The sequence below is a fragment of the Osmerus eperlanus genome, chromosome 18 (genome assembly GCF_963692335.1).
Source record: "Osmerus eperlanus chromosome 18, fOsmEpe2.1, whole genome shotgun sequence".
Taxonomy (NCBI): domain Eukaryota; kingdom Metazoa; phylum Chordata; class Actinopteri; order Osmeriformes; family Osmeridae; genus Osmerus; species Osmerus eperlanus.
In genome coordinates, this window is record NC_085035.1 from 7,628,130 (window position 1) to 7,650,476 (window position 22,347).

At 41.2% G+C, this 22,347-nt stretch overlaps 1 protein-coding gene across 5 annotated transcripts in view; it reads left to right on the forward strand.

Moving 5' to 3' along the window:
* Nucleotides 1–22,347, forward strand: part of pam (peptidylglycine alpha-amidating monooxygenase) — a 143,256-nt gene that overhangs the window by 47,595 nt on the left and 73,314 nt on the right. For 4 of the 5 annotated variants that reach the window (XM_062484419.1, XM_062484416.1, XM_062484420.1 and 1 more), the window contains exons 2-8: nt 300–391; nt 2,815–3,641; nt 4,351–4,474; nt 7,456–7,513; nt 15,216–15,303; nt 20,208–20,299; nt 20,772–20,855. In XM_062484419.1, coding sequence (XP_062340403.1) covers nt 3,556–3,641; nt 4,351–4,474; nt 7,456–7,513; nt 15,216–15,303; nt 20,208–20,299; nt 20,772–20,855 — 532 coding nt within the window. In that variant the 5' untranslated portion in view covers nt 300–391; nt 2,815–3,555. The remainder of the gene's footprint in view (nt 1–299; nt 392–2,814; nt 3,642–4,350; nt 4,475–7,455; nt 7,514–15,215; nt 15,304–20,207; nt 20,300–20,771; nt 20,856–22,347) is intronic. The other variant, XM_062484417.1, reaches the window with a different exon arrangement.

Genomic DNA, 22,347 nt, shown 5'->3' on the forward strand with positions numbered 1-22,347 from the left:
AACAATTACTCTCCAACATACTTGATTGTATAATCCATAGTGAAATGTGAGTTTTAGTGGAGTTTATAAATATTTGTATTTTAAGACATTTTGCCTGCTGCTTTGAATGCTGCCTTAGACCATTAAAGAGCCCTTTGAGTTGGGAGCTCACAGAGCGTTGCCATAGTTCCCCTGTAGCCAGTCTCCGTGAGAGATGATGTCAGCGAGAACGCTGAGCTAATTCTAACAGCCCCCTCCCTCCTTTCCCTGGCTCCTTTTCTCTCATACCCAACCCCTTCTCAATCTATCTCAACCCACAGATGCTTGAAGATCACAACTCTCTCTCTCCTCTGTTCCTTCTCAGGGTCTTTTGTAAGCATCTGGCGCATCTACCAGTGAATGGGAAAGGCAGGTAAGAAGCTTAGCTCCCTGGCTAGTCTTGTAGGATTGAGGGCAGAAATGTTACAAGCTCTGTGCTGTGGGAGATTTTCAAATACTCCAGACACAGTAAGATATTTCTTTCCAGCTTTTCTTAGCACACCACGTAGGATATCCTTTGTTGCAGCCTCTTCTAAAATGTGAAACATCACACTAGTTTGTAAAATTAGCAATTGTCAAACAAGCATATTGACTTTGAAGTCCAAAAGGGCATAGACACACAGGGATAGTTAATTTTTTTTATTCCAACCGGTGAGTTCCTTGGTGCTCGGTGATTGCCATACAGTATTTGTTATTTGTACTGCTTCGTGAAGCAGAAAGAGCACCATTTAATGTGACTGTGTCCTAGACAAACACAATGGGTTAGCTGATTGATGTTTGCAAGGGGCAATGTGTGTGTTCATGAGAGGCGGTGAGGGTGAGAGACCGAATCAATACAAAATGATGTTATGGTTCTCATGGTTCTGTGTGTTTTTCCATTGCGAGATCATGCTGTTATAGGAAATGACTACACAGTGGCTTAAAGGTTTACTAAGGTTTACAATAAGCTTGTAGTCTCTCAGAGCTTTTACTGAAATGTTGCAGGCAATTAACCTTTAGTAAAGGATGAAGATTGGGTATCTGTATGACATGCTTTTGATTTTGGATTCAGATACCAAAGACCCTTATTTAAACAAGTTGGCCTCTTGTGAAAAGCCCTAACTTATAATGTACCCTATTGCTCGTATCAGTCTTGTTTAACAACCATCCTGATGATATTCTCAGTAGGAACTTTATGTTGGTTGTTATGGTTTGTAAGTGACTGCATACTGCTTAACTTAACGTTGGCTAGTTAAATGTACATTTTCTCGTGCCGTCGAAAAATGCAAATAGAGGAAACATTGGTCTGTGTGTGTGTTCTGTACTGGGCTTCCTAACTGTTTTTAGATGCTCTCTGATGTAGGTGGGGTTCCCATGTGGCAGCCCACCCCCCACGCCCACCACAGGACCCCTAGCACTCATGCGCATGTCTCTCACTACATTTTTATCTGTCTTTCTTCTTCATTTCAAACCCCCCCACCCCTTTATTATCTCTCTCTTTCTTGCTTTTTCTTTATCTAAACTTCTCCCCCACTCGTTCTCCCTCTCTTTCTTTCATTAAGATAAGTCTCAGTAAACAGCATGCCTCCATGCATTTCACATTTCGTATGGTCCCCTGCTTTTTTCAGGTTCAATGGTCCTGATGCTGTGGACCTTTGGTTGAAATCTTTATGCATTTGATGACTGCCATCCATTCTAGAGATAACCAGTGTTCATATGGTTGATTTCAACTTATTATTTGAAACCCAAAAGCAGGAAGATTTGGCCTAGGGAATCAAGATGGAATGCTTTTCAAAAAGCCTCGTGTTGGACATAAATAGATTTTATGAGGCAAGCTGGAAACTAAAATAGGCTTTTTTTAGGTCTACATTAGTTTAGAGTTATTTTTTGTGTGCATACAGTACCAGAAGTAGTTTTGACAGCATACACATTTTGTACAGTGCATCCCTAAAGTATTCACAGCACACATACAGCCGTATTCCAAAATTGATTACATTCATGTTTTCCTCAACACACAATACCCCATAATTATAATATGCCAAGCTGTTGTGGCTGCGTATGGATCTTCCACACGCGACTGAGGTCCCTGACAGTGTAAAATAAAGTGTAAAAATATGCCAATATGTGTTTTGTTTTCCTTATTACTGTGCCTTATTATTCCTTATTATTACGTTGGGAGAGTGCAATCATCCAGTCCACCAAGCAACTCAAAACGAGAATGAATACCAACAGAAGAATATTGCAGGGGATTTTGGCAAAACATTGTGGGCCGCTACCCACACGGTTAGCTGTGTTGCTCATTCCATGAATGCACGATCCTTACAAGTTGTACCTCGTTGTAAAGGTGACTAATCAGGCTTTCCAACAATATAAAATACAATACCAATTGGTATTATTGAAGGGGAGGAATAATCGACCGAAATAACGTTTCCGAACTTTTTTTTGAGGAGTATATATAAAATCACATGTACATAAGTATGACAACCTATTCACAACAGGATTGTTCTAACATAATTGACTTGATAGTAGCAGACTGCTACATTCCCCTGGCACTGTCTGTGTTGCTGAGTCAACATCCACATACAAACTTGCAGCCCACATACACAGTTATAAACACACACCCTCACACCTCCTCCCTCTTTTCCACCTGCTGCTCAATCATCTGATGGGATAGGCAGTAACGGCTAACAAGGGTGGGCTGCCACTTAGGATAATGGAACCGTGTTTAAAGACAGAGCTTGCTGGCGGAGCGGACTAGCATGTCAGTCACACACATGCCCTTCCCCCGTTCTTAACGTTCTTCTGCTATTTTTACAGGTTGTGACTGGAATCGTACTTTTGCTGTGCCCAGACACTTACATCACTCTGGAGAGGAGGACACAAGTATGCCAGTCTGGAAAACTCCAGGAGTGAAGAAGCAAGAAGCAACCCTCCAAATATATCACTTTTATCTCATCTCTTCATCCCTTCACATAAACAAGGGAATAGTGCGAGAGACATAAAAAAGAGAAAGAGTCTGAACAAAAAGCACTGAACAAGCTCTCCTTGAGTCTTTCCTCTGGAAAACTTGGGCTGCTAAGAACAGTGGGCATTGGATGAAAGCGTGTGTGCCGACAGTAGACGAGAGGAGTGGGGGAGGGAGTTGCTACCGTAGCCAGTCCCGCCTTTGTTTCTGTGTGTTTGTGTGTGCGCGCACAGTTCAGTCATAAGCAGAGAAAAACAGAGAGGGAGAACCTAAGCTTGTGAGGCTTGTCGGATGGAACAGGGAGAACAGCCTTCTCCGTCACATCCTCCGGTTTATCCTCCTTTCTCACCCTGCGGAGTGTGAACGAAACAACGTCTTCTTGAGACTGCTTAGACACAAGCGCCTGTAAACGCCAGTCCCGCGGCTCCGTGTGACTTCTGCTACGCTCCTGCCGCGGATCACCAGTCATCCACAGTCGCTGCGCTGCGCTCTGCACTGCCTGTTGTGCACTGCCTGCTCCTCGTCCAGTTAACCAGCGAGGGTAGAGGAGAAAGCAGCCGAGGCAGCAATAGAGGAGGCTTACGAAAGACAAGATGGGAGTCCTGCTTTGCAGCTTGGTGGTACTGGCGCTTGTCTGTCAAAGCCATAGGTCCGATAGCTCTCTCCACAGGTTTAAAAGGTAACGGGGGTAATGTTGTTGCTTTGAACGCAATACAAGTGTGTGTGTAGCTTTGGTTAAGGGGTGAGTGTGGAAGTTTGTATGCCTTCAAGAATTTATGAAATTTAGATTAATAATACATTTGTTTTATCTAGAAAAATCTTGTTTCTTATATACAGAAGGTAAAATCTTGTTTTGTTCACCCCAGTTTAACTCTCTTGTGCTTTCTTTCATTTTTAAATTTAAATTATTTCACTTTTTTAAATATAATTTTCGATGTATTTTAGAGTGAGTAATCCTATAAAAACATAAAAAGTATAAAAATAGACATTTTATATTGATTTGATTTCTTATTTTTTTCCACAAAATGTGCCTCGATTTATGTTGTATCATTTGCATGGATTTAAGTATTTTCTTATTTTCAATTATTTCCTGATATCCTTCTTGTTCTCAAGGTCCCAAATCGTCCATGTGTGAAGTACATTCATTAGCTTCCAGGGGTTGGCATAGCACACTCATAATTAGCCCTTAGTAAACACATCAGTCAGTTTGTGTACACTCATTAACACTCAATATCCTGCGTCTGAACTAGTCACTATTGCTATACTTCCTCATGCTGCTGCCATGAGAAGTAATGACTACAGATTTTGTGAGGTTAGTGTGGGCCATGTCATGCTGGCTTGTGTTATCTTGTCAAAAAGAGCCTAAATGTAGATGTTCTGCCATGCAGGTACCAGGAGGGCCCCCAGTCAGGCCCTAGTGATTGCACCAGGGGTATCCAGCCCCCTGTGGTCATGGCCAACTCCCACAACTTTTCCTTGGACGTCCGCATGCCCGGAGTCAGCCCCACAGCAGTAAGTATTTATATTATTTGTTGTGACCCAAGTAAAGATGAAAAAAAAAACTTTCATCTATCCTTCCATTACTGTTAATGGACAACCTGCCAATTTATATTCTACCTTCGTCTAGTTCACAGTGTATACATTCTGAAAAGACCGCCATCTTGGAATGGGAACCAGTTCCTTTTAAAAGGTTCTATTGTGTTTGCTGGCTACCTTGGTGACATCTGGCATTCTTTTCAAGATCCCAAGAGACTGGAACAGTTCCCACTGTTCAGGTCCCCATTTATACTTTTTCAATGCAATATATAGTTAACATGTTAAACTACTAGTTATATGTAGGATTTTGTAACTCGTAGGCTAGGAGGTGATGTGTGTTTGCGTGTGTGCACGCGTTCTTGTGTGTCTTGTTATCAGGGAGGTATGTTGATGGTTGTTTTCACCGGAAGTGTGGTGTGCATTACTTCCTCTGAACCGTATGTGCCCATGCCTCGTCTCTGTGTGTGTGTGTGTTGTTGCGCCCACCCAGAATTGATCCTACTGTAATGCAGTCATTACTGTTGACTCACTGTTACAGACAGAGCTAATTGGCTTCCATTGAGCCTTCCAGCATGCCATCCAGTCAGTACTACTGCATTGGTTAGCACATCTAAATCTCCTTCTAGAATCCCTCTCTCTCTGTCTCTCTCCTTTTCTGTCTCTTTCTCTCTCTGATTTTGTCTTTCTCTCTGAGCAAAAAACTCCCAAGGATGTGTTATGGCTAGGAAAAGCAGGCTGGGAGCAGAACATGACAGATCTGTTGTAACTGAGCTCAAGGCTTGTGTGCTTTGACAGCTTTTGTCTGTCTGCTTATGTAGGTGTGTGCACACTCTTATATGTGTGTGTATTATGTTGTGCGTGGCAGTGTGTGGCTGAATACTTGTGCATTTGCGCACTTGCATATATAATTGTGTGCGTGATATATATTTTTTTTTATCGTGCAAGTGTGTACACAAGGAGGAGCTGAACGGCAGTGTGGGCGGTTATTATTATTCTTAGTGCAGGTTTATGAGTCATCCGCCAGTGATTCATCTGTGGTGGCCGATAGCCTAACCACGCTGACTGGGGGATTACTGAGATGTAACATCTTGCAGAGGTTTCAGCCCTACCTCTCTCCCCTTGGTCATCACCGTGTCCCAAGAGAGCCATCCTTGTGTTTTTTTGTCTTGCACATAGGATTACAATGAAAAAGTAGATAATAATAGTAATTTTGCTTTGAGAAAAAAAAAAATATAGCCATAGCTGAAAATGTGGCACACTCAGTGATAGTTTGTTGTTATGGATATTTTTAACCCACTGATAAGTGGATGAGTACTATGCAAGATGAGGCACTACATTTTTAAGAATCTGTTCATGATGGTATGGCACTGACTTGCAAACAAACTGCTCCTTGGCACTGTTAGACATGTGCACTTAACTGTATTTGCTGCTATTACTATATGCACTTCTCGTATGTTGCTTTGAAGAAAAGTATGCTAAAAATAAATAAATGCGAATGCGATTTTTAAATAATAATAATGACAATACATTTTATTTTAAGGCGCCTTCCTCAGCACTCAAGGACACCGTACAGGGTACACAATACATTTAAAAACAGCAAAATAAAGAATATAACAACATTAAAAACAACAGAAAAAGGCAGAGTAATTGACATTAAATGGAATATGCAGTTTTAAACAAATGAGTTTTGAGTTCCAATTTGAAATGGGGTAATGAATCAATATTTCTGAGTTGGGGTGGTAGTGAATTCCAGAGACGGGGAGCAGAGCGGCTGAATGCTCTACTCCCCATAGTAGTGAAGTGGGCAGAGGAGACAGACAGGTGTATGGAGGAAGAAGATCTGAGGGAGCGGGAGGTAGTGGGACCCTGGAGCAGATTAGACAAATACGAGGGGGCGAAGTTGTGGATGGCCTTGAATGTTGTAAACGGGAGGCTTTTGAATGATATACGGAACTGAACCGGGAGCCAGTGGAGCTGTTGCAAAACAGGAGTGATGTGGTGGATAGAGGGGGTGCGAGTTATAATGCGCGGGCAGCTGAATTCTGGACCAGTTGAAGTTTATGGGGGGATTTGTGAGAGAAGCCGAAAAGGAGAGAGTTACAATACCATGTTGCTATCCCATCAAGAGTCATTTAAGCCTACCTGTAGGCATTGCTATGGCATCAAAGCTGACTTTCATCGACAGCCCTCATCCTGATAAAACAATTTATGGGAGTCAGGTGGCTGAGCGGTTAGGGAAGCGGGCTAGTAATCAGAAGGTTGCCAGTTCGATTCCCGGCCGTGCCAATTGACATTGTGTCCTTGGGCAAGGCACTTCACCCTACTTGCCTCGGGGAGAATGTCTCTGTACTTACTGTAAGTCGCTCTGGATAAGAGCGTCTGCTAAATGACTAAATGTAAAATGTAGTTAAATTTATACTGCCACATGCACCGAGAACTAGCCTACCACCCCTAGAATTGATTGAATCATTTGGCCGTGTTTTTGCCAAGGCCTGAAACCAAAGGGAAATAAATGACAGCCCAAAGCCATGGCCAAGCAATTGCAGCGTTCTGCCTGAAACAGCTTCCTGTCATGTTTATTACAAACATGCCACTTAACGACTTTACTGCTTTGCCCTTTTTTTGGTCTGTCTGCAGTTCTTCTAACAGTCCTGCATCTCCCAGCTGTGAACTTTTACACAAGCAAGGCAGAGCATTTTTTGTACTCTTAGGAGTACTGTGTGGCAATATGTTTGAGCGAGACACCAGCACAGCTGTGTCCCACAAGTGGTGTTGATTGCTACAGGAATGATTGGCAAAATGTACACACAAAAATTAAGAACAAGCATCATACTGGAATTGTTTTTATTAATGTATTGTTGATCTGAATCAACCTCCAGTGTTTTTTCTACTCACTTTGATAGTGGATGTCAACAAATGTGTTTGCACAATTTCATGTGATTGCTTTGTTGTTTCAGTCCGATTCCTATTTATGTGTGGCGGTGCCGGTTCCGACAAGCAGGGATGCTTATATAGGTGAGTAACCCAAACCTAAACCCAACACATTACCATTTCAAAAGAAGGTATGTCTTAATTAGATCTTTGTCAGAAGCTCCATCTCCTAGAAATAATCTGTTTATTTCTTCATTCAATGTCTGAAGAGGAAGCTAGCAGCTAAACCAACTCTCTCCTGTTCTTCTACACACTCTGATAGTACGGTGATATAAAGAGTGCGTTTAAATACGATCTGAAACTGTGTTAAAACCCTAAAATAGGGATGTTTATTATAATAATGATAGGAAACAGACACAGTGACAAAACACACACGATGACAAAACACAGTATAACACCTCCACATTGTTCCTTGCAATTTCTGGTATTTAATTTCAAATGACGCTCACATTTCCAATGAGTACTAGCCAAAATTGCCAAACTATAGATTTACTTCAGTAACTAGCTCCCAAAAATACAATTTCACTAGCACCAGGGCAACCCCTTCCCCTTGATGCCTTTGGCAATGGTCGCCTTTCCAAAAACCCATGTATTTTGTCTGACCAAGTGGCAGGGTGAGTGAAATCCTATAGTAAATACCATGCTAACCCTTAATCTCAGTGGCTTTTCACTTGTCTGTAAACTGGGGCAGTTTTTTATCTAGCATACATTGTAAATTTTTGGCGCACAATATGATTACTACCCGGCCTAGCGCATTCTTCTCCTCACCCCATCACTGGCTCAAACCATAAAGAGAAGACCTGCCTCCAGTCCTGTCCAATTATATTTGACATGAATACATGCGAGGACTGGCACACTGCTTTGTCCCTAAACAAGTACAGTACAGTGCTATATAGTGTACGGGAGTACAACGGCACTTAGGAATGATTGGCTGGACCTGATGTTAGTTTCCTCCAGGATCACAATGTCTCTTATTGAGAGACTTGCTGCTTTTGTTGGTTTGTTGTAACTGTCTTAAAATTATTGTACTCGCCGTGAAATATATTATTGTTGCTTGCTTTTTTCGACAGGTACACTCTTGCACTTTTGAGGTTCTTGCTCTTTAATTGTAACTTGTCTAACTACATGCTCTTATTGTTCTTCCCTTTAGGACTTATTTGGTTTTCACAATGTATGCATCATGTTTGGCTACCCGCAATGTTTGGGGCTATCTCGTTGTTATGATCAGTGACCTATGCACTTTTGTAAAACTCTCTCTCGGAAGTCGCTTTGGATAAAAGCGTCTGCTAAATGCATAAATGTAAAATATAGTAGGGGGAAATGCACATGGGAAGGTCCCATGACATGCTGTTTTTGGATGCTTTTATATAGGCCTTAGTGGTCCCCTAATACTGTATCTGAAGTCTCTTAAATTCAGCCTTGGTGCAGAATTACAGCCACTACGAGCAGTCCCACAATGACAATGAGCTTTCCTTAGGACGTGCCATTTCTGTGTCTGTAGCTTTAAATGCCATGAGGAGGAGAGAGGCGGGTCTAACTGCCATGCTTTGGTCGTTTGCAAGCCATTATGTCTCTCGAGGAAAAAACTATATCGCACTCGCACGGTCGTAGTTCATTTTCTCATTGGCGGGCCAGATTCTCTATGCGGGCAAAGCAGAGAAAGGGGAGGTAACCTTTCCTCTTATGACGACATAAGAGGAACATTTTCAAATCGGAGCGTTTGAGCTTTCATTTTCTCAAAGGTGGAGAAGAATACCCAGGGCTTGGTTTACACCTATCAAAATGTCTAGCCACTGGGGCGACAAAGGTAGGCTAGGGGAACTCATATTAATGTTAAATAACCTCTTAAAGTGAAATTTTCATGTCATGGGACCTTTAAGACAAGGCTGGTGTCTTTTGTGTATGTCTGGCTTATGTCAGCCTGGGTGTGTGTAGTTGTCTGCATGAGGGTGTGTCTGTCCCTTAGCACACAGCACCTGAAGCTACAAGCCTCATCAATATATTACCATGGTTGAAAACCATCTGTCACAAGTTGTGATTTTTTTTCCTCCCAACATTCACATTTAGGTGAACTTGCTGAAACAATTGCCAGGTGGGATCTCGGAGCAGAGTCCCTGAAGGGAAGTTGTTAGCCCGTTTATTTTTAGAATTCATAACTTGATAGCAAACGGTAGACATCGCTTTTACCAGGTTTAAACAAACTCTTTAACACTGATTTGAATCTACATCTCTTCTGTCTCATAAAGTAATTACATTCATGGTGTAATGTGCAGGGAAACTTGAATGTGTGAGAGAACGAAGATATGGAGTTTGTTGTTTCGAGCCCCCCTTGAGTACTACTGAGCCATGGAAAAGAGGACTTGACTTACGCCTGGAACACACTGGCTGCAAAGTGCCACTAAGCGCCTGGAAGTGCCACGATCGCTTCCAGGATAAACACATGGTTGACCGTTTGTTACCAGCATAGTGAAGTTGGGTGTTAATTGATAGGCTATAGCCTACAACCAACATAATAAAATCTTAACAACATGTTTGTTTATCCAAATATATCATATAATATGGTGTATTTTATCATCCTGCAGCCGAATTCGCAAGCGGCTGGTGAAAAATTTCAACCAGCTGCCAAAATGATCGCTGCAGAGTGCAACCCGATCCAGGTGCTTTGCAGCTAATCGTGGCAATTTGCAGCCAGTGTATCCCAGGTGTTAGACAGTTAGTTTACTGCTCTATTTCCCTCTCAACTGCAGCTTTTGTTGTACAACAATGTCATAATGTTTTTTGTAAACATTTGCTGAATCCACACTTTCAAATATAGACATGTTGGCCCATTGGTCTACAAGAGGGGGTTTTCTGTGTTAAAGCGCGTTTATGTTTACAGATTCACAATTCCACTCTGTAACAAGCAAGACATCTGGCAACAGTACACACCTTATGGACTACATTCATGTGAACGAGGGGATATACATGGGTCACTTACGTCAATGCCAGGCAGTTGTGCTCATTGCTATTGTGTCATCCACACAACTCATTTACATTGTAAATGAAAGAAATACTAATAACAAAAGGCTTAGGTTGTATTTAAATCAAAATGCACTTCGCATATCTATGTCTGTGTATGTGTTAGGATACAAGTATTATTTTCCTACAAGAAGAGCAGGTTAGAGAGCAAGTGCTATCTTCCAAAAATAACTGAGTAGATAGAGCCCCTTACAGAGATTAGCCTTGCTCAGAATGTGTGAACTGAGGCAGAAAAAGCTGTTCTATCTGGCCATTGGTAAGGAAAAGAGGGATTCATGTAGACAATCAGCTGTTTTTCTTATGTGTCTGTCTGACTGATTGTTGCAAAGTAGCGTTGAATAGAGTGATGTCTCCATCATGATCCGTCTCTTTGTACATTTATCTTTCTCTCCCTTTTTTTGTCTTCCTTTCTAACTCCGCCTCTTCTTTTCTCTCCCTTTCGCTCTCCCTTTCCCCTCCTCTCGCTATTTCCCTGTATAAGCCCTTCTTTTTAACAGTGATTAATGCACAAGCATTTGTTGCCTAATTATGGGGTGTTGTCTCCATGGATTTAGGACAAGGGGGAGTCACTGTAAAGGTCTAGCAGCCCGCTGAGCAAAGGGCCCTTTCTTCTCCAAAGCAGCAAAGAGAGCTAAGTGAGTCCACTTGAACTAGCATTGGGGTTTGGTTAAAACGTTTCAGACTAACACGTATGAAAGCAAGCTTGGTTAAAGCTTATTTTGTGTTAAGGCATCCGTCATGGATCAACAGGAAACAAAAATGCCATACACAATGTCCAAAAATCCATCTCATGGCCTTAAAGAATGAAACCATATTTTAACATTTATTCCCTTTATTTTTGGGATTGCCCAGCTAGTTATAGACCATTGACAACTCTAAACACAGACTTTTGTCACACAGGATAGTCACAGCAGAAGCTTTCCTTGTAGTATTAAACCACTGAAAGTTTATATGAAAATGTATGAAGATTAGGGAACACACAGACATATACACACCAGGCTTTTGTCAGTGAAATCCAATTTATTATTCAGACCCTGGTTAAGATGGGCCGTTGGAAGAAGCCATGCCGAGGGTTTGGGGGTGGGGGGCGGGATTGTGTGTCCATCACTTTCATGTTGAAGGGCTGCATTGACTTCCTGTCAGGTCTGATGCCTCTGCTTGTGTGTACCGCTGCCAGCCCCAGTGCATCCTCACTAATGAAGGCAACTTGAAAGGGTGCCACTTTTAATGTTTCAATATATACATGCTCTAGCTTCTAGTACATCAATTAGCTACATGGCGTTTTGTATAATTTGCCATTTTGGATGTGCTGAAAGTGAGTGCTGTTTTGACAGTTTAGCAGTTTAGAGAAGGACCACAGGGGCTTTCAACCTTTAAAAACGAGTCAACATCCTGAAGGGAAATATATCTTTTTCTTTCTCCGTCAGCAAAACAAGCTTGTTTGTCCTGTTGGAGGTCAAGGTAAATTGACGAAGACTAGTGAATTTATCCCACTTGAGTATGCCAAGAGTGAAAATGTCAAATTCAACATCCAAGGGGATTCAAGTAGAGATGGGACTGATCTAATCCAATATCTAATCGGATGCCCATCCTAAAGTCATTGTACTCGTCGGAGATCGGACTGACGACGCAGATCCAACATCTGATCCAACATCCTACAGAAATGGTTAGCCAGCTAACGTGCTACTAACATTAGCAGTTGGCTAACTAAACACAGGGCTCCCAAGCCATTTCTTACACTCTTACTCAACACCTTGTATTTCTCACGCTGAGAAGGGATGACTTGTCCCGCTATAATTAATGGACGAGGCGCAAGCCTACGGAACATATCAGAAACAAAGGCAAGCAAGATGACAAAGCAAAACTTGTAATCAGGGGCGCTGCCAGGAATTTTGGGCCCCATGACAAAAAAATCCAATTGGGCCCCCTCTGCGCAGCTGTTGTCACCACAAATCTAGGACCTAACTGCCCCATCAAAAGCTTTACATAACTCTAATCAAAGGCTTGCAACTGTCTTGCTTCTTGTAGTTCAATACTAGTACTAGCACAATATTTACTGCTGGTGATTTGTACATGCAAGTCTGCATGTGTACATCCTCATCATCTATGCTGGCCAGTGCCCTCACAAAAGCCTCCCTGTCCCTGTCAGTCAAATCTTCTGGCCACAAACCTGGGTCAACATCCTTTTTATGACTTCTGTCTTTTTCCACCATGCATCTCTCATCCTCATCATCACTGTAACTTTCTTTCCCTTCTTCCTGTGCTTCCACACTTCTTCCTCCTAGATCTACCTGAGAGGGCCCTGGCTCTGTAGGATCTACACAATGCATGTGATATATACATATATACAGTATATATAAAAATATGCCATATACCAATAAATGACACTGACACTACAGAACATTGACCCAAATTACGTACAGTTCTGTATCACCACCACTTGATTACATACATATCCAATAGTTTTTTTTTGGTGGGTGTGTGTGCAAGCTTCTCAAATAAATTGCCCTACATGATGGGAATAATAAAGTCTGTATCTATAGATGTCATTTAACAGACATAATTCAATCTAAATGAACGTATCAAACTGGATTATTTGAAATGTCTGTAACTTACATGCAGGCTGAGGTAAACTACTCACTGTTTCCAACTGTCCATCATCCAGTACAGACAGTAGCTTTTTTTTTTTTTTTTTTCATAATGATCATTGTGAGAAAATAATTAGTTTGAATTTCTGTCATTAATAAATATTTCTTTTTTGTTATGGTAAAAAGAGCAAGAGAGACAGAGAAATCCCCACAAACTCCCTGGAATGATGCTAACTGGCATTTTGTTAACACAATGTTGCTCACCTTCTTCACTGGGACAGGGAGCGGTACAGTTGGGGAGACGGGACAATGATTTAATAGGAATATCTTGCTAAACGTTTCCCTGTACTGATTAAGTGTTGATGAAATGTAGGCTAACACTAGTCTGTAGCTAGCTATCTTATTTCACTAGAGACATTAAGCCAACAGGTTAATACCACAGACCACTCTCTTTTTTTCTCTGACCTTTTTTGAAAACCTGATTTATGTTTACTAGGCGACATTGTGATCACTATTTCTGGTGACTAGCGCGTCTAGTGACTGCAACTAAACACCGTCAGTGATAAGTGCGCTAAGGCAGGAACAAACCATTTCATGCCGATACAGGGGGGTGGTCGGTCAATATGGATGTTTACTTTTTGGTCAATGGGGATCTTTAACTTTTATTGCCAAACACAAGCAAAAACAAAGATCGTATTATTATATTTGAAATATATATATACTCAATGATGATGGTTTATTTGATATATAATGTAATTTCATATTAGTTTTTACCAATTTTTTGGGGCCCCTGTCAGTCAGGGGCCCTTAGAATCGTCCTAACTTTTCCCCCCAATTCATAGTTTTCACGTGACGTCACGTTCCAAGGGGCACGCCCCCTTGGAGGGCAAAAAAGGCTTTCCGCTGCCCGCCATCCATTATAAAGCCATCCATTTGCTTTGAGTCTGTTGCTTTTGTGTTGCCAAAATGCCGGATGTTTGTCGTTCTATCGGATGCAGTAATCGAAGAGGAAACAAGCCTGGGCTGTGTTTCTTTAGAATTTCGTCCAATAAAGAAAACCCAGAGAGCAGGAGATTGTGGATTTGTGCCATTAAATCTATGTTACCTCTGTCTCCGGGGAGGGAAAACAATGCCAGCCATCCAAATATACACGTATTTGCAGCTAACACTTCATCAAGCTCAAGTAAAGTTAAACACAAGAATATAGAGGTATATTAATTATGGTATTTTTTGCCATAAAACACATCTTTATGTAATCGGTTTGACATAGTTTGTTGTGTATCGAGGCGACCAACTGCAGCGGTCGTCGTGAGTTAAAATTAGATAGTTAGCTAAATAGTTTGGTTATTGTGTTAGACACAACTAAACTCAAAATGCATTTGGAATTAGGTACATGATTTGGAAATCCCTTTACACCGATATTCAACTGAATGTAAAACAAAGACAATGTGTGAGGCTTGACAAAAAAAAAAGACTAAATGTGTTAAGACTGATTGGTTTTTCATACTCATTTGATCCTTCGTTTTTATGTACATTTTTTACAGCATCCCAACTTTTTTGCCGTTTATCAAGCCATGTCATTGTCGCCAAATCCATATCAAGATTTTGACTAATAATCGTCCATGTGTAGAATACTGTTTTGTTGGCTGCAGCCTGGCTGAAGTAGATTGACTAGCGGGGTGAATAGCGAATGGGATGTGAGATGAGTGTTTATGTGACACTGTCACAGTAAATTCAGAAAATGTATATTCTCCAAATAGGTTAAAAGAAATATTGAAGTCACTCATTGTTTTGTTTTTACATGTCTGCTTGTTAAAGTCTTCCAATGAATTGTAAACGGAGGCTTTGACTGCGTCCCGGTTGTTATGGTTATTTATTTCAGACACTTTGTACAGACCCATACTATGTAGCCAGCGCATTTATTTGGAACGGTGAAAAGATAGTTTTACTGTCATTATCACATAATAATGGACCCCTGCAGCCAATCAGAATTGAGTATTCACCCAGACCATGGTATATAAAAAAGAGAGCTCTGTATCGGAATCAGTATCTAATTAGTATCCGTATCTGCAGGTGTGTATCAGAATCGGTTCGGATTTGATAAAACGTGGATCGGTGGATCTCTAGATTCAAGTTCTATAATTGTGTTAATTTCCTGCTTTTCTCTCCCGTTTGCACAGTGGACTTTGTGCCTCACGCCAGTATGGACACGGCTCACCACATGTTGCTGTACGGCTGCCGGACCCCAGTCTCAACTACCGGCTACTGGTAAGTCAATTATGCAGCACCTCTCCATAATGTTACCTTGTGGGATATACTTTTAGCTTTCTTATTGGCTGGGTAACAAAACGACATGTTGAATCACTGCTACCTAAGTTGATTCATCTTAACCAACGGTTGTGAAAATACGTAAATAATATAATATCATAACATAAATGGGGAGGGGGTTGGGATACGATTATTTAGAGAACTGGGCACTGTGCAAAGTTCAAATTTTTTGGGTGTCCATTTAAGAACCCAAAGTATATAAGCATTTCGAGATCCCTAAAGAAATGTTCCACCAGTTTCGCAATGAATCTCTTTCAGCCATGTTGAGCTGGCACTATGGATCTAAATATCACAGCATTGACACTGTGAAGTTGAAATGCTGTGAATTGCTCTGATTGTGGTTTGTGAAAATTAAATAGTCCTATAAAGTGCATTGCTTTATATGACACACTCATTAAAGACGAGTGGACTTCGTGAAAGATTGCCAACGCCAATAATACGACCAGGTACACTGGCTAGCTAAAAGATATATATTTACTATATTTAAAGTGGATCGTTTATTTCAGTATAGCTAGAAGGTTATTAGCTACAATTGTTGCTGTGTAGACTACACAAACAATTCACTACAATTTGGCCCAATTTCCATTGCTTTAGGCATCATCAAACAAGGACTTACTTGCTGGACAACCTTTAAATTGACGATTCACAATTTTGGGAGGGGGGGGGGTACACAGTCATTTAAAAACTAACGCCGGTACAGCCATGTGAGCAGTGCTGACTAGGGTTGGGTACCGAAACCCGGTTCCACTATGAAACCGGTTCCTACACAACCAGTAGGAATCTGACCGGATTAGAACGCAAATTTCGGTTCCTCATTTCGGTTCCACTTAATGTGACGACTGAAATATTTTCCCTCTGTCGCTCCGAAACAAACTTAAAAATATCACACTTTCTCTGTAGTCCACCGTTAGCTAGCTACCGTAAATGTAGGCTACTTTTAAAATGCCATATTTCCCCTCTGGGCTGACCAAAACGGACGTAAAAGCATATTAACCATTCACTGCATGTGATCGCTAGTAAACATATTACACTTGCTCTGCTAGTCTATCCTTAGCTAGCTAGCTTTTAGTGCAATTAAAATGCCTAAAGCGAAGCGGTCGAAAGTGTGGCTGTATTTCACAGCCAAGGATTCCGGCACGTTGAATTTATTGAAACGTGCCGTGACACACAGAATACTTCTTAAAGCAGAGGGAAGCACCATGTTTGACAACTTGCGGACATCAGTCCCTGGTCCCTCAGGAGAGGTGTTGTATCTTGCCAGAGAAGGCAAATATTGTCATTTTTCTGCAAAAGAACTGCTAAAGTTTGAAGCTGGTTTAGTTGCATAGCATACCAACTCAACATTTATTTTGTTGTTACTTGTTAATAGTGTAACTGTTATTTATTGTTAAATTATTGTAGTTGTGTGTTAGGTGACTTAGGTTTACTTATTATATATTTAAGTACTTTAAAACGTTAATATATTGTTAAATTTAAGCAATTTTCAATATAAAAAAAACTCGGTTTAGGAATCAGAATCGTTTTTAAAGTATTGGTTCGGCATCAGAATCGTAAAATTCCAAACGATACCCAACCCTAGTGCTGACTGCTGGCATTACATTGAATCTGCTCATTTTAAAGGGTTTTCTTTATGAATGAAATGCTGGCTAGCAAAGAGAAATACAATACTTTTTTTAGTAGCCTTTAGATCAGTGAATTTGGTTACTTAATTAATGTTTTAACTGATGCAAAATCTCTGCCTGCATATTGCAAATGTGCACAAACTCCAATTAAATTAACACCAAATGAACAAACAGACTTTATAATCACCATCTGCATCACGGGCATGGGCACTGCACTATTTATAAATCCAGGAATTAGTGTGTGTGTCACTGAATCAACTAATCAACATCTTAATCCCCAGCTGCACTGCACCAAGGGCACTGCACGGGGACTATAACTTGATGATTCAGGCCTGCTCCTCATTCAGTTGTCAGTGTTGAAACGAACCGCAACAGATATAGGACGAGAACAATATTCCTATCACTTTAGCCTCCTCAGTCGGTTTCTTGAGGCATTGATATAGCCTATTTTACTTTATTTTACAGTACTGCATAGCACAAAGGAAAAAAAATACAAATGTTAATGTAAACATAGAAAACACCTCTGAAGGCCTTTATATGCTTCGGATACGATAGACTCTTTTTCGTTTATGGTTCTCCGTAGGCTGTGGGTGCTGAAAACAAACCACTGCCAGAAGAGTAGGTGGCGCAACGGTAATGATGTCATTAGCGGACCAATCACAGCCAAGGGGGTATCCGTAACTATCCGAAAAGTTAGGAAATTCAGGAGGTGCACGTCGAGCTCTCCGGGGCTCTCGAAGAGGGCGTTCCACGTAGACGAAGGCGTTCCCATGTGTCCGTTTTTCTTCTACCTAAATCGACCTTTAGGTAGAACGGTACCTCCAGTGCTGTATGGTGAATTGTGCCTACAATCATGACAACTGGCTCAACCATTGTGCATGTAATGACTTCACATATATTAATATAATTAACTAAATGTCTAGATGTTTGTGAGGGTAAGACAATTTAAAAGAGAATCAATATAATACATTTTGATCAACATGACATAAGCAACTGATAACTTTGTGTCACCAACATCTGCATTACAGGCACTGTGCACTAGTTTAGTCTCATGCGTAGTGAGTCTGAAGTTTTAATATTGCGTCCCACAATGATTTGTAGAGCACCAAACCCTCAAGCTGTTACAGTATCCGTTGAAAGAACTGCTTTTTCTCCCTGTCACTGAGGAGAATAAGCTGGAACACTGTGTAGCCATGGTTTTGTATGACAGAGGTGGCTAATGCGTGGGATGGCTATTGTCTCCCTAGAGCACAGAGGGAAAATCTCTACAGAGAATATGAGAGACAGGAAGGGAGTATGAAAGAGAGAGAGACCGCTTATCTCAGACGCTCACCAATAAACCTGCTTGTTACCATAGCAACTGCTGCCACCTTGACAACAGGGATCCTCAAAGGCCCTGTGGGGTGGTGTGTGTGTGACTGCACGTATGTGTGTGTGAGGGCTCTGAGGGCCCCTTTCACATAGTAGGTGTGTTTATCTTACTCTACATTTAAAATGTTCTCTTCAGGCTATGTTGGAATAACAAAGCCATCATTAGACAGCATCGCCACAATGTCTGCAAAAGCAGACAGCACAGCATTAATATACACATGCTTCTCATGTCTTTAAGGCCCAGGCTCATCTATTTAGTTGTCTTATGAACTGTTATTCAGATTTATTTCATTTTATTCAATTTACATTTTAGAATTAAATCAGTTTTGAATGTAGAACCTGTATTGAATAGTATATTGTGTATGGCTGTTGTGAACAAACGTGCCATTGTTAGGACAGCCTTTAATTTGTTAATTCATACAAAATTCAGCTCTTTTTAGACGCTTGTGGGGATATTTTCTTTCTTTCACTCCCCCTGTCTTTCTCTACCCCTCCAAAAGCACATTTAGCATTCCAAGTGTGAAAAGCTGTGGAGATATTCTGACACAGCCTGTGTGAAGCTGCGCTCAAAATCAAAAGAATCTCTAGAGGATCAGTGGGGGGGGGGCTTGAAAATAGGCCATACTATGTGACTACCAATCAGAATGCACCACATCCACACTGAGCTAAAAGAGAGCTCAGATACAAATGTTACCCCCATTTTAACTTGCTGTTATCACATATCCCAACTCCATTCATGACTACGGAGGCAGTGAGAAGGGTTGAGTACCGAAACCCGGTGCTAATATGGCACCAGTACCTATATGACCGGTATGTAGGCCCACTGGACCGAATCAGAACTCAGATTTCAGTTCCTCATTTCAGTGCCACTTAAATGCCTGAGCTGTCGATTGAAATATTTGCCCTCTGGGTCGCTAGTTAATTTATAGCCTACTGCATTCATGTGGTGTCAGAATAATCGGTTAAATAATTTCCCAACTGAGAATTTACATGTATGCAAGTTGGAACATGGAAAGTCAAATAACATGGTAGACAAGTAGGGGCACCGGTATCGTAAAAACCCAAATGATTCCCAACCCTAGCAGTGAGCGAGTGTGTAACAACATAGTTATCCGCCAGCGGTGCCATTATCTATTTTACTAACCAGGTGCTCCTCTCAACTAAACGGTTTCTCTTTGTGAGAGCAGGTTGGGGAAAAAAAGGAAAAAAGTAAAGATAATCATTATTTTGTCAGAAAATGGCCGCAACTTTCTTGAGCAAACCAGAATCCAGGAAAGCATGAAATCTAATCTGCAAGCGTGAGATTATCTTTCCGTAAAATGTATTTCCCTTATGCACTCTGAGTACAGTGTATTCATATGGAACAAATACAAGTAATATCTTCCCTGGCAGTTAAGAAAAACAGACTGATATGACGTCAAGGGACTGTATTGCACCGATGTTGGTATGAGACGTGTGGCTAGTGCTAATGACCTGACAGCTTCTAAATGTAAAGGCATCTACGTTTGCTGTATTCTTTCATCTTACATTGTGAGGGCTAAATTGGAAACTGAATTACATAGGTAAACACATATTGCAGCCTTTTTCTGTCAATGTTTCAAGGTGTCAACAAGAAGTTCAGTCTGTGAAGCTTCACAACAAGTAATTGTTTGTAAAGAAAATCAGTATTCCTTTCCAAGCAATCTCATGTGGTTCTCATATCTGGGAAAAGAAGAACAGACCCAAGATCAACACCCCTTTGAATCACCCCTGACGTATCAATATTTTAAAGTCAAACTGGGCGACCGTTGATATTCTGTTTATTGAACCCAAGTGCCTGGAGTTCTATTGACGAGTGCTCTGTTTTCCCAGGGACTGTGGGAGTGCCCAGGGCACCTGTGAGGATGATGGTGCCATCATGTATGCCTGGGCCCGCAACGCTCCGCCCACAAAATTGCCTAGAGGTAGTCTCGCCATAGCTCTCTCATTTACCAGTTTTTTTAATTATGATCTCCCCTTTTCTCTGTATAATGTTAGCCTTCTCCCATTTACTCATTCCTCTCTCCCATCTACAATATATCTGTCCCCAATCTGTCTCTCTCTCTCTCTCCTATTCCTTCTTTTTCTTTCCTTGTCCCTCTTTCCCCTATCTCTTAACCTCTTGCTTCCCCCCATTTCTCAATCCCCCAGAGAGGCATATCCATGAATACTAATCCCCAGACTTTAGTTTGAGCTATTTTAATTGCTGTACAATGAGTTATTTTATCAGTGCATATCAGCCAACCCTAGAGGTTGTAATTGGCTACTCTCCTTAGCTCTCACTCCAGGTTTCTCTCTGGCTCTATCTCTTGATATTCTTTCTGTTTTCTCTACATTTCCCTCTGTCTTCTCTACCTTCTTAACTGTCTCGTTTTCCCATCTCCATTGGCTTCTCAGATGTGGGGTTTAAAGTCGGAGGAAAGTCAAAGATCACGTACTTCGTATTGCAGATCCATTACGGGGATATCAGTGGTTTTAGAGGTGAGAAATACTAACCTTTGTGTTTAAATGTCATGTCCTTTGTTATGAAGATTGACCAGAGGTATGGAATGTTGTCTTCCTTAACTTATTTAGGATTGTGAAAGCTTTGTGCCACTGACAAGCATGTCTTTATCCAACAAACAAACAAACTTGATCTTCCTGCAGTCACCTGCCCCTTTGAGCAGACACACAATTCAATACAACCTAAAGAGGTGGACATTTTATCTGTCATCTTTTTGCCATTCCTTTCAATAAACTCAAGACTAGAGCCTTTCTTTGATGCTTGCAGAACCGAGTGAGGGCCTCATCAGTTACGGTTACTCGTGCTCGAGACAACCTGTAGACTCTCCAGCTCCGCATAATCAGGGTTGGCAACCGCTGCATTGAAACAAACAGAGAATCAATATAATCAATAAATAATCAATTTACAAAGTATGCTATGTTTCTTATCCTTTGTTGTGTTACAGTAGACAATAATTACTGTACAGTGCATTGCCCATGTTATGTACACATAGTCAGGTCCATAAATATTTGGACATTGTATGGCTCTGTATACCACCACAATGGATTTGAAATGAAACAATCAAGATGTGCTTTAAGTGCAGACTTTCAGCTTTAATTTCAGGGTATTTACATCCAAATCAGGTGAACGGTGTAGGAATTACAACACATTTGATATGTGGCCCCCCCTAGAGTTCATTTCAAGTATGGTATTTGTGTTTGGAATCTGTTGCTGTCAACTCTCAATATGAAGTCCAAAGAGCTGTCACCATCAGTGAAGCAAGCCATCGTTAGGCTGAAAAATCAAAACAAACCTATCAGAGAGATAGCAAAAACATTAGGTGTGGCCAAATCAACTGTTTGGTACATTCTTAAAAAGAAAGAACGCACTGGTGAGCTCAGCAACACCAAAAGACCCGGAAGACCACGGAAAACAACTGTGGTGGATGACAGAAGAATTCTTTCCCTGGTGAAGAAAAACCCCTTCACAACAGTTGGCCAGATCAAGAACACTCTCTAGGAGGTAGGCGTATCTGTGTCAAAGTCAACAATTAAGAGAAGACTTCACCAGAGTAAATACAGAGGGTTCACCACAAGATGTAAACCATTGGTGAGTCTCAAAAACAGGAAGACCAGATTAGAGTTTGCCAAAAAACATCTAAAAGAGCCTGTACAGTTCTGGAACAACATCCTATGGACAGATGAGACCAAGATCAACTTGTACCAGAATGATGGGAAGAGAAGAGTATGAAGAAGGGAAGGAACTGCTCATGATCCAAAGCATACCACCTCATCAGTGAAGCATGGTGGAGGTAGTGTTATGGCGTGGGCATGTATGGCTGCCAATGGAACTGGTTCCCTTGTATTTATCGATGATGTGACTGCTGACAAAAGCAGTAGGATGAATTCTGAAGTGTTTCGGGCAATATTATCTGCTCAGATTCAGCCAAATGCTTCAGAACTCATAGGACGGCGCTTCACAGTGCAGATG